Genomic DNA, 11,960 nt, shown 5'->3' with positions numbered 1-11,960 from the left:
AAACCGCTACTCCTCCTCCTCCTCCTACTACCACTAGTAGGCAGCTTTGAGCTTTGAAGGTGGTAGCTACTCGGAGTAGTAGTACTAGCAGTAGCATCTGGGAGTGTGAAGCGGTAGTAGTAGTAGTGCACTAGTGCGTCACACTCACACACACACACAAGCAGCAGCAGCAGCAGCTGAGCTTTTATTTTACTACTCCTTTTAAAAGAGGGGTGTGCCACCACTGTTGTCGCCTCCTCAGCTCAGCTCAGCTCGCCTTCCTTTTCACTCACACGCGCACGCTCGCTAGCTAGAGAGAGAGAGAGTGAGGGAGCGGCAATAAAAAGAAGAGAGAGAGAGAGAGAGAGAGAGGCTAGGCAGCTAGCAGGAGGAGGAAGGGACCGACCACCGCCTGCCGCAATGGCGACCGGCGGCAGCGGCGGCGGCGGCGGAGGTGGAGGTGGTGGTGACGATGTCCACGGGCTCAAGTTCGGCAAGAAGATCTACTTCGAGCAGGACGCGGCGGCGTCGGCGTCGGCGGCGGCGGTGGAGTCGTCGTCGACGTCGTCGGGCGGAGGCGGCAAGAAGGGGAAGGGCGTGGCGGCGGCGGCGGCGCCCCCGCCGCCGCTGCCGCCGAGGTGCCAGGTGGAGGGTTGCGGCGTGGATCTGAGCGGCGTCAAGCCGTACTACTGCCGCCACAAGGTGTGCTACATGCACGCCAAGGAGCCCATCGTCGTCGTCGCCGGCCTCGAGCAGCGCTTCTGCCAACAGTGCAGCAGGTAAAAAACCAAAAACCAAAACCAAAATCTTCTTCTTCTTCCTCCTCCTCGTCGCCGTCGTCCAGCCATTGCCCCTGCTTCCTCTGCTGCTCTACTGTTCCACCTGTGAGCGCGTGAGTGTGACAGACACTCACCAATCCACCGTGTGATTCGCCCAACTTTCAAACGGTTCCTGCCAAAATTCAAAAAAACTCCCCACTAGATTTGGCTACCTCAGCAAGCTCTGATTTTAGGACAAGAAAAAAGAAACAACCTCTGCAACTTGCAAAAACGTAGCAGCAACGTTGGATTTCAGGCAAATTAAATTTTGCCGTTTTGTCCCTGGCCAGATTGAGAGATTTTCATGCCCTGTGTGTAGTGTACTGCTGCTGGGTTTGATAGTAGTAGCGATCAATGTGAAATTTAGGACATGTGGAACCTGACTAGAATAGTAAGGGACATAAAAGTGTCCATCCAGAATATCTTGTCTGAGGAGCACACATATAGTAAGTCTAGATCTCCTTTTTTTCTATTCTAGTAGTATGTGGAATGTGGTAGGATATGAAGTATATATGGGGTAGTAGTAAGGTACTACACTGTACTACTATGCACTATTTAATGCCCTAAAATGGAAGTAGGGCAGCAGAGAAATTGAGGTGGAAAACAAATCGGATGAAATAGTAACTACAAAACCTTGCTAATTAGGAATGTTTGCTGACATGGATGAGAGAGAAGCAAGGAGATGCAAACATGGTAGCTTCGATTAAACAACCGCTTAGCAACGACTCTTAACCTCTATAGAATGGAAACTTTTCTGCATGAGGGTTTTAACAAGGAAATAATAGTAATAATTTTGTTTTTATGAATGCATTGTTTAAATAAAGTCTTTGTTGTCGATCTCAACAGTTGTAAGGACATAGTCTCTGAATAAACATGTATTATTTAAAAGACTATATGGGTTCTACCTTTGAACATGCCCAGCAATAACGAAGTTGGTCAATCATGCTAACCAATAATTCTCATTTGGTTCATCAGAAATCCCATATACTTACTCTAATTTTGTCCTATATGTTTTCATTTTGTATAGTAGATACTAGAACACAAACACTTATGCTTATGCTACATAATCTAAAATATCAAAATGAAATAACATCATCTGCTATATTGCATCCAACAATTTGTTTGGAAAAAATGCATACTATTTCATAGTTGGTGGCTTGTGGAGTTGTGGACATATGCATTACCGGAAAATAGAAGGTTCTGACTGTTGTGTTATTTATAAATCTGCTCTGCCGTAGATAAAACATCTCTTGACTATTTGATGTACTAACTAAAGCCTTTGTTTGTGCTAAAGTACTATGGGAATGATTGCAGGTGCTCTGTCCACATGGTTAGGTAACCTTTTTATTTTCCCGGTCGTGGTGTATGTGTATCTAATCATGAAAGGCGTGTCTTTGGTTAGTGTTGCTACTTAGAACAAATACACATTAGTCTAGGATTAAAAAAAAGTTGTTATGCTTGCATCGACGCAGCTTTTCACATGGCATGTGGTTTGATTTATTTATCTGATGCACGCTCCGTATTAAGATAAGCAGCAGGGGTAGCTGATTCTTGATTACAGAGTTGGCACTCCTACTTTTCATGTGCTTGCAATTTTCTAAAGTAAGGTCACTACAATAAGCAATAGCCCCACCAAAAATGCTCTTCAGCGTGCTTTTTTTTTATTGAGTTAAATTGATTATTGCTTTTCATTGTCAGTGTAGAGTATTTTTTATAGCATGACATTCTTCATTAGGAAAACTCCTTGTATTCAATTATATCCTGCAGTGTCACTACGCTTGTGGTAATTCACTAATATTTTGGCCACTTCAAATCACAGGTTCCACCAATTACCTGAATTTGATCAAGAAAAAAAAAGCTGCCGCAGACGCCTTGCAGGTCACAATGAACGCCGGAGGAAGCCGACACCTGGACCTCTTTCTTCTCGCTATGGCCGGCTTGCTGCATCCTTTCATGGTAAAATGTGGCTCATGTTTGTCCTGTTACTCTGAACTTCAGATGAGTGTATTGACTTGTTGCCCCTGCAACTTTTGTTTCAGAAGAGCCAGGCAGGTCCAGAAGCTTTGTGGTAGATTTCTCATACCCAAGGGTTCCAAGCAGTGTGAGGGATGCGTGGCCTGCTATTCAGCCCAGCGATCGCATGTCCGGTTCAATCCAGTGGCAAGGGGGCCATGAACTCCATCCTCACCGCAGCGCAGTTGCGGGATACAGTGATCACCATGCGTTCAGCAGCCATGGTGGCTCAGCGGCTGGGGCACCAATGCTCCACCACCCAGCCTTTGAGCTCACCTCAGGTGGATGTCTCGCGGGAGTCGCCACCGACTCCAGCTGTGCTCTCTCTCTTCTGTCAACTCAGCCATGGGATACTACCCAAAGCACCAGCAGCCACAACCGGTCCCCGCCAATGTCGTCAACGGCCAGCGCCTTCGGAGGCGGCAACAACCCGGTGTCGCCCTCGGTCATGGCAAGCAACTACATGGCGGCGAGCCCCGGCTGGAACAGCTCCAGCCGGGGCCATGACGGCGCCAGGAACGTGCACCTGCCGCCACCGCACGGGGTTGTGCTGAACGAGGTCCCTCCGGGCTCTGTCCACCACGGCCATTTCTCCGGCGAGCTCGAGCTCGCACTGCAGGGAGGTGCCCCGTCCAACCGGCCGGAAGCCGAGCATGGCTCCGGCAGCGGCGCCTTCAGCCACTCCACCAATGCCATGAACTGGTCTCTGTAGAGACCATTGATCATCTTCTTCCCCACCGTCACTGCGCCTTCATGCCAAGAGACATGGAACATTGGGCAGCCTAGTTTTGTGCTCCTTAACATTGCCATTTAGGTTTTCAGGATGGAGAGGGAATTCGTAACTGATTAGGCCAGTAATTTCCTCTCGTTGAGCCTGATGTGTCCATGAATTCAAAACACCCGAAGAGATCCACTACCTGTAGAACTCCATAAACTGGGAGAATTGATGTGTTTTACTTGACCTATTTTAATCTCGGATTCATCTTAAATTGGTTTTTGAAATCGGTACGTACTGGAAAACATTACGAGAAAGGTAATCGGGGCCTGTCTTGGGACTCTTGGTCTCCTTCCTCTGGTTGAGAATCCTTCTCCGACACGGACACACGCCTCGGTCCCGTGTCGAACACCTCGTGGCGCGGCGCGATATGTACCATCGTGAGTCTCCGTTTACTCCGTGTGAGACGCAACTCGCCATCACACGACGATGGATTCCGGCGGTGGCGGTGGCGGTGGCGGTGGCAACGGCGACACGGGCGGCGAGGGCTCGACGTGGACGCCGTGGTCCGGAGTGGACGCGGCGCCGCCCCGGCGCGGTGGCAACGGCGACAGGGGCAGCGAGGGCTCGACGTGGACGCCGTGGTCCGGGGCGGACGCGACGCCGCCCCGGCGCGGTGGCAACGGCGACACGGCCGGCGAGGGCTCGACGTGGACGCCGTTGTCCGGGGTGGACGCGACGCCGCCCCGGCGCGGTGGCAACGAAGACGCGGGCGGCGAGGGCTCGTCGTGGGCGCCGTGGACCGGGGTGGACGCGACGCCGCTCCGGCACGGCATCGACGCCACCGTGGATGAGATCCGCGAGGCGCTGGGGCTGGCGCCCGTGTCGGCCGCCATGGCGCGCCGCCGACGCGCGGCGGAGCACCTGCGCCGCGCCGCGGAGTACGTGGAGCTGCGCGCGCGCGGGGGTTGCCACCACGACGACGCGCGGTGCCGCCGGGTGCAGTCGGCGCTGGCCGCGCAGGTGCGCGGCGCGTGCGCGCGGTGCGGGTCCAACTTCTGCGTCGTGCCCGTGGTGGAATCCACCAACGTCTCGGGCGAACAGTGCGTTCGCTGCGGCTGCTGCGGCGAGCGCGTGGATTTGGCGGCGGCGGCGGCGCTGGTGATGGCTCCCCCCGCGGCGACGAGGCGGCAGCAAGGGTGGCAACCGTGTCACCAAGGCTACAACATGTAGCAGCGATTCTCTGACTTACTGACGTATAAACCATACTACTGACGGACATAATCCCTCCGTTTCATAAAAAACGAATCTAGAATAAAATGTAACACATTATAGTAATATGAATCTGTACAGATGTATGTTACTGGAGTAGTTAGTAGTTTTTAATAGAACGGAGGGAATACATTTCAGCGATCTGCGTCAGAGAAGTCTCGTTGATGGTTTTGCGGTGGAGTTTTACGTGCACAGCGTGAGCTGACCATTGTTCATTGATCTATCGACATGTTGCGTTGAAGTGTAATTATTTTGTTACTGTGAATTGCATTGCTTGTTTTAAGATGGTTTAGTTGAGGTGAAAAACCTACGGCAATGTGCCAACTAGGAATACAAGTAGCTGACTGTTTGCTTTGTACAATAGTTTGTACATTGTGGCAGGCATTGTACTGCAGGTGGATCTGGGCTTGGATCTACGTTTTGGTTGGGCTAGATTATTTGTAGGCCGTGTTCAACTAGAGGCATGTGTTGGGTGGGCCGGCAAAGTTAGGCCTCAATTCCTCCATCACCTTGGGCCAGGTTAGTGGGCTGTAGGGAATCGACAATGCGATTGGTGGTAAGCTTGTCATACTCAATAGGAATAAGTTTATCATAGGTCCCTTAACTTGTCAACGAATCCGATTTTCATCCTCCAACCGAAAAACCAGATACAACGACTCCCTCAGCTGTCAAAACCAGCACGTATGAGGTCCCTTAGCGGTTTGGATGGTGGTTTTGACTGACATGGCGCCTACGTGGCTAATTTGACTCGTTCTTCATTTGACGTGGCGCTTATGTGGCAATTCGATCTAAGAAAAATAATAAACCCGTGAGACCCACATGTCAGTTTCACACATGAATTAATAAAAAATGGTGGGGCCTACGTGGGCCCCACATGTCAATCTCACTCCCCTCCCCTTCTTCCTCCTCTCTCCCCATCTCCTCTCTCAGGCGCAACAGAGAGGGCGCAGCGCACGCCCTCCGCCGCAACCCGCCTCCACCACCGTCGTCATCCTCCACCACCTCGACCCCGCCGGCGCCGACATCGCAGTAGACGAGCAATGACACGGGGACGAGACGAAGGAGGACAAAAACGGGAGGCTGGCGGCCTGCATCTCCTTGGCATGCTTCCATGTCCCATCGAGGAGTAGCAGCGTCGGGTTGGCTCGCGCGGGCGGAGGCGTGTATCGGCACCAGGAAGCGAGGTCGACGGCGTCCGGCGAAGGGAAGAGCAGGAGGACGAGGCTCAAGATGAGGGGGCCGGAGCCCGGAGGAACTAGGAAGGGAGGAGGCGGCGGCCGGGGATGATGAGGAGGTTGGAGAGGAAGCAGGTGAGGAGGGGCCGCTCCCTCCTCTACCGCCGACATCTCCGCGCGCCGCTCCCTCCTCTCCCGCCGACGTGGCGTCGGAGGAGCGCCTCCGTCGCGGGGAGGACGAGCACGAGCACCCGCGCTGACGTGGCTCTTGTGGCTCCTCGCCGCGAACCCGCGCTGCGAGCGTCGCGTGCACGAGGAGGTGTCGCGGCACGCGGACGCTCGCCGCGCCGACGCCGGAGAAGACGGCGACTGCGACGGATACGACGAGCTGAAGCGGATGCACTACCTGCACGGCTGCACGCGACCATCAGCGAGGTGATGCGGCTGTACCTCCTCCTCTGTCCCCCTCTCTCCCAGCTTCTCTCTCTGCCAACGAGAAGAACGAGTTGAAGACAGACGGTCAGTCGGGCAGTCATTGACACCGGCGGCAATGGCGGCGGCCTTGGCGAGCATGGACGACGACAACAACTTGGGTCACTAACATGTGTGTTTTTCGTCTCCGTGCCAAATCTGACATGGTTGCAGTCTTGCAGATGGCCGGCCTCACTGTAGTGAACACGAGCTCATGCATGTCTCGAGCAGCAGCAGCAGCAACTGCTTGTTGGTGCCTGCCACTAATCCTGTTGGCTGTTTAGCTCGATCTGTACACTAATCCTCGCTGTACTGAGCTCGAACTCCGCCTCTCCTCCTCACCGCTGTGCAGCATCTAACATGATGTGGCGGCGCGGGAGTAGGCACCGACCCCGCGGCCTGCCGCCGCCGCCGCCGCCGCTTCTCCGCTTCGTCGGCATGCTCCTGCCGGCTGTGAGGCGGTGCCGCGGCGCGAGGAGATGGCTTGATGAGGAAGAGGGAGAGCTGAGAGGGGAGAGGGAATGACATGTGGGGCCCACGTGGGCCACGCTATTTTAAAATTATTATTTTTAGCTGACAGGTGGGCCCATGGTTTTTATTATTTTTTTAGATATAATTGCCACGTAAGCGCCACGTCAATATCATGTGGGACGGAGACCTAGTCAAACCAGCCACCAGCCACGTAGACGCCACGTCAGCCAAAACCGCCTTCAAAACCGCCGAGGGATCTCATTTACACCGGTTTTGATAGTTTAGGGACCGGTTATATCTGGTTTTAGGGTTTAAGGATGAAAATCGGATTTGCGTAAAATTAAGGGACCTCAGATGAACTTATTCCTACTCAATAAGAACAAGTTCACTAGGTCCCCCATTTTTTGTTGAGTCCGAAATGCATCCCGAGACCACATAACCAGATACAACGTATCCTCAAACTTATAAAATCAGTGCAAACGAGATTTATAATATTTTCTCTGGTTTTGGTTGAAGTGGCTCCTTTGAAAGTCTTTATCCCACGTGTCATTAATGTGATGCTTATGTGGCAATTCAATCTGAAAAATAATAAAAATCATAGGGTCCATGTGTGAGATACACACACAAAATCCTTTTAATTATGGGATGGAGGTAATAGGATGGTGTGACAGCGCATGGTTACTGCTTAATACTAAGAGCCTTGCTTGGGAAATTTGTATTTCTTTTCCCCTGTAAAACCATTACACATGTTTTCCTATCTGCTTGCAAGGTTGTTTGAACGGTAACAGAGGGAGATAATCGGAGGGGAAAGAGGGAATTCTTGACCTCCTTGAGGAAGATGAATTGTTTGCTGGCTCTTGCTCGCCATTGACTGGCCGCGCGGATCGACGCCGAAAGAGCACTAGCCAAGGACATTGACGATGAACAGAGACTGGTTGAGCGGATCAATGCTAGGGACTGGGAGGCAGGATCGAGATAGTACTCGTGCGGAGAAAATACTGTATTACTCCTTCCATTTTAAATGTGCGGTATCGTTGATTTTTTGACATAACGTTTTATCATGCATCTTACAAGAAAATAAGCATCATTTATTTTGTTGTGATTTGTTTTATCTTTAAATAAAATATAATTTTAACTTATTCTTTTATATATTTATATTAAATTTTTACATAAAATAAATGGTTAAATGTTATACGAAAAATAGCGTCATATATACTTTAAAAAGAAGGCAGTAGAATTTTCGTAGTTGGGCTCAATAAACCCGGAAGATTACATTGGTTTCGGGCCGAAAATCAACCATCCAGGCACTAGAGTTTATACGTCATTTGAGGTCCTCATCTAGTCATCTTTGATCACTAGAGTTTATGCTGTTTTGCTCCTAAATTAGTCAATGGCTGGATTTGGTTAGGTTCTTAGAATCTGAAGTCAAGGCATCAAAGCAATCAGAGCAAGGTTAAAGAATGATCAAAGGAATATAATCATGGTAGAGACCATCAAATTAATATAAGTGATTCATTAAATATAAGTGATGTAGTAGTACTTAGCTATTCAAAAAATATTCTGTACTTGAGTTGACTTTTGGAAGGGAGAAATTAGGCCCATTTGATAGGAATTCCTCATGACCATTGCTTATACACGGAAGATACATGATCGATGCAATAAAAATTAATTTTGGGTTAGTACTAGTACACTTATATTATAGGTGATTGTTGACAGAAAACATGAGGCCTGGGAGATCTGCTTAACTCCAGTGTAGGTCCAAAGCTCGCCTTCAAATGTACGAGCGTGCCAGTTGATTTGATCCTGTAATCAACAAGAAATAGAGACAAAGAATTCGTGGTTAAATCTATAAATGATAGCCGATCGGCTAGGTGCTGATGGCATATCATTTATCTTTAAGCCGATGTCATATATGAATCGATCGGCGGTTATAAATAGATAGTAAGGAGCTAAATCTATTCGATCGGCTGTAGATATTAACGATATATAGTTCTTATATTAATATATACTTAAATCAAGTGATTGGGATGGATCGGTCACCATGCCGAGACAGTATAAATCACTTAGATCGAAATATATATTAATAACAGGATTATATATGTTTATAGCATAGCCGATCAGATAGATCTAGCATGTATCGGCTAATACTCCGATACTACTTTATATAAAGATATCAAAACAAATATAATATACCAAACAAAAGCTTAATATACTTAAATGCAATAAGATCCTGACATAAAGGGCGGATTTAACATGTCATTGAAGCATATAGATCGAATATGGTTAAATCAGATAAGATCGGCTGAAACTCCGATACTACCCTAATCGGCAACCAGAGAACAGGCTAGAGATTGATATTCTAAGCACGACTTAATAGATCAAACTCAACTGATGCAGCATTAAGTATGAAAAGAAGAACAATATTTAGACAATCAAGCCGTTGGGCGTTTCATAAAGTGGTAGATATCTTATATGATCTAGGACAACGTCGCTATTTAACCTAATCGGCTGCCTTCTATTAACAGATGTTAGCCGATTATAGATTAGATGACGATATTGCCAAGGATTATGTAAGATATATGATAACTTGACGAATTATATAGACAAGATTAGAGTGTCATAAAGATGGAAGCGCTAATCACGAGAACACAAGTCGTCATAACAAGTTTTACCTCTTGTTGAAGATCGAAACCGATGCAGCTCAACCCGAAAGCAAGAACTCGTCGAAACAAAACTAAAGCAAAAAGGTGGCGATGCGCCGAGATTGTATTGAACGTGTGTGTTCAAAATTACATAGGGCTCGGGGTCTATTTATACCCGAGAATTATAAGATATGTCCATACCGGACACGACCACTATCTCTAACAAACTCTAAGATACCATAAGTCTTTGCGGCAGACTTTTGCCCAAACATATCTCTAAGGAAGTTACATAAAACATCCTAATTAATAGATACAATTGCCTTCTCAAGACTCTATCCATGTGCGGCAATCATCTTGAAGCACCTCAATTCAACCCAATGTCAAACACCAAATTATACTGTTAGAATCGGCTACATCGGCTCACTTAGTCCGACTTAGACCCAGCCGATCTTAATCGTAGCCGATCTGGACTTCAGCCGATTCTTGCTCTATTCTCGGATCAATCTTCGCCTTCGACTCCACCTTGATCTAATCTCCTTTTCCGATGCTGATATTGCCAAATTTGGTCGTTAATAGTGATCCAAAAGTCAAGACCGAGCGATGAAAACGACTAAAAAAACATGCAACAATTATAAAATGAACTCCAAAAATCAGGATTAATGCAACTTACAAAACCAGCAGGCTCTAAAAGCAAAACAATTTGGTCCCCTTCTCTTTTTTAGGGAAAAAAACGTAGTATGTTGAACAGAAATGCAATTTGTGGTCCTTTGCATGTAGTGTGTAGTTATACAACATTCGATATATTTTAGATAGATTAGTTTGAACGGAGGGGAAAGAAGAAGATTAAGATAGGTAAAATGAGGTGGATAATTAACATATGATTAATAACTTAGTATGAATTATTTTAAATTTAAAAATAATCAATATGATTTTTAAAACAATTTTTATATAGGATTTTTTTTGTAAAGAACACATCGGGCATCTACGGGCCTCCGCTTTGCTCCGGCAGAAGCTGTCTTTTATTATGTGTAAATGAATTCAAATCACAACTCAACACACGTGTTAAAAACGACGGGTTTTTCTCATGCTTGTACTTGGAACAAACACAGCCTTAACCCTTAAGTAATTTCGTAGTGTGAAAGTGCATGTAGCCTAGTGGTGCCTTAACCCTTAAGTAATTTCGTAGTGTGAAAGTGCATGTAGCCTAGTGGTTGCAGTGACCTGAGTAGCACCCTAAGGTCCTGAGTTCAAATCTCCATAGGAGCGAATTTTAGATTGGGTTATTTGAGGGCTAGTTCCCTGTTCTATAGGCTAAGTTCATATTTTAAAAAAATGCTAAAAAAATACTGCATATATCCGGTTGGATATAAAGACCGGGTAAAAAAAAAACCCTTCTCTTAAAAAAAAAAGTAATTCCGTAGTTGCATATATACATCAGTCGGTCTCTGAAGTGCACATCTGAACCTCCACCTCTATGATATCCAAATCAAATATCCCTTATATTTCAGTGCAACAGTTACTGCATTGGTACTTTACAGTTTCCACGTTGCAATGAGCTAGCCAATTAATTATTGCCGAAAATACGCTAACGATCGATGGTTTCGACAAATATGAGTTCAGAGTATCAGTTTCTGATGGACAACCGGATTAGGTAGAGGGCATTCTTCAGGAGGACAATTAAGAGATCAATACAAATCCGACTTGATGTTTATCTGGCAATAGATAATAAATTTTCGACCACGATGTTTATCGAGCAATAGAGATCAATACAATTATGTTTGATAGACAAGTCCTATATTTTTTATTTATTAAAACACATTTGGGTTTATAATACGGTTATAACAATACTCTAATACAACTTATACTGCTATACACAATTAACAGTTTAGATTTTTGGTGACTACAGCACTCCCTCCGTTGTTAAATATATAATTTATTTTTATTCGGTTAAACTCTTAAAACTTTGAAGCTTTCTAATAATATATTTAGTTTGAAAGCATAAAAATCGTTTAGGTATATTACTTTTTAAGATATTATCATTATATCCTAGTAAAGCAAATAGTGGTCAAAATTACAAACTAACTGGATAAAGTCAGCAGCGCAAATATATAGGAACCATTTAAATAAGGTCGTAATTGACAGCTTCCTGAGTATAAACATGGGGCTCATTTTAGCCTTTGTTTTAGTGATGTAATAGATAAATACGAATATCATGTCTTCTGCTAGGTGCTAAGCTTAAATTTCAGATAACAGTGCAGAAATTTTCTATCTTTTTTTTTCTTTCCCAATTCACGTGGTAGTTTTTAGTCCTTGAGAGCAAACGTTGGCTCCTCTTAAGTGCTAATTTCCACGTGATTGTGCACGGCTATGCTACCGTTTAATTGAAAGAAAAAAATGTATCGTT

The 11,960-nt window shown here is 46.5% G+C and overlaps 1 protein-coding gene across 2 annotated transcripts; it reads left to right on the top strand.

The window, feature by feature from the left end:
- The first annotated feature begins 348 nt into the window (after nt 1–348).
- On the top strand, nt 349–3,784 carry LOC9266075 (squamosa promoter-binding-like protein 17). Of its 2 annotated transcripts, none has more exons than XM_015755476.3 (3): nt 349–758; nt 2,617–2,753; nt 2,840–3,784. In XM_015755476.3, the coding sequence occupies exons 1-3, from the start codon at nt 400–402 to the stop codon at nt 3,520–3,522; spliced, it is 1,179 nt and encodes a 392-aa protein (XP_015610962.1). In that variant the 5' UTR covers nt 349–399; the 3' UTR covers nt 3,523–3,784. The 2 variants fall into 2 exon arrangements, with proteins under 2 accessions (XP_015610962.1, XP_015610961.1); XM_015755475.3 differs by having other exon boundaries at nt 2,837–3,784.
- The last annotated feature ends 8,176 nt before the right edge of the window (nt 3,785–11,960 follow it).

This window comes from Oryza sativa, chromosome 9, assembly GCF_034140825.1.
Source record: "Oryza sativa Japonica Group chromosome 9, ASM3414082v1".
In the NCBI taxonomy this organism is placed as follows: Eukaryota; Viridiplantae; Streptophyta; class Magnoliopsida; order Poales; family Poaceae; genus Oryza; species Oryza sativa.
This window is presented reverse-complemented; position numbering and strand designations above follow the sequence as displayed.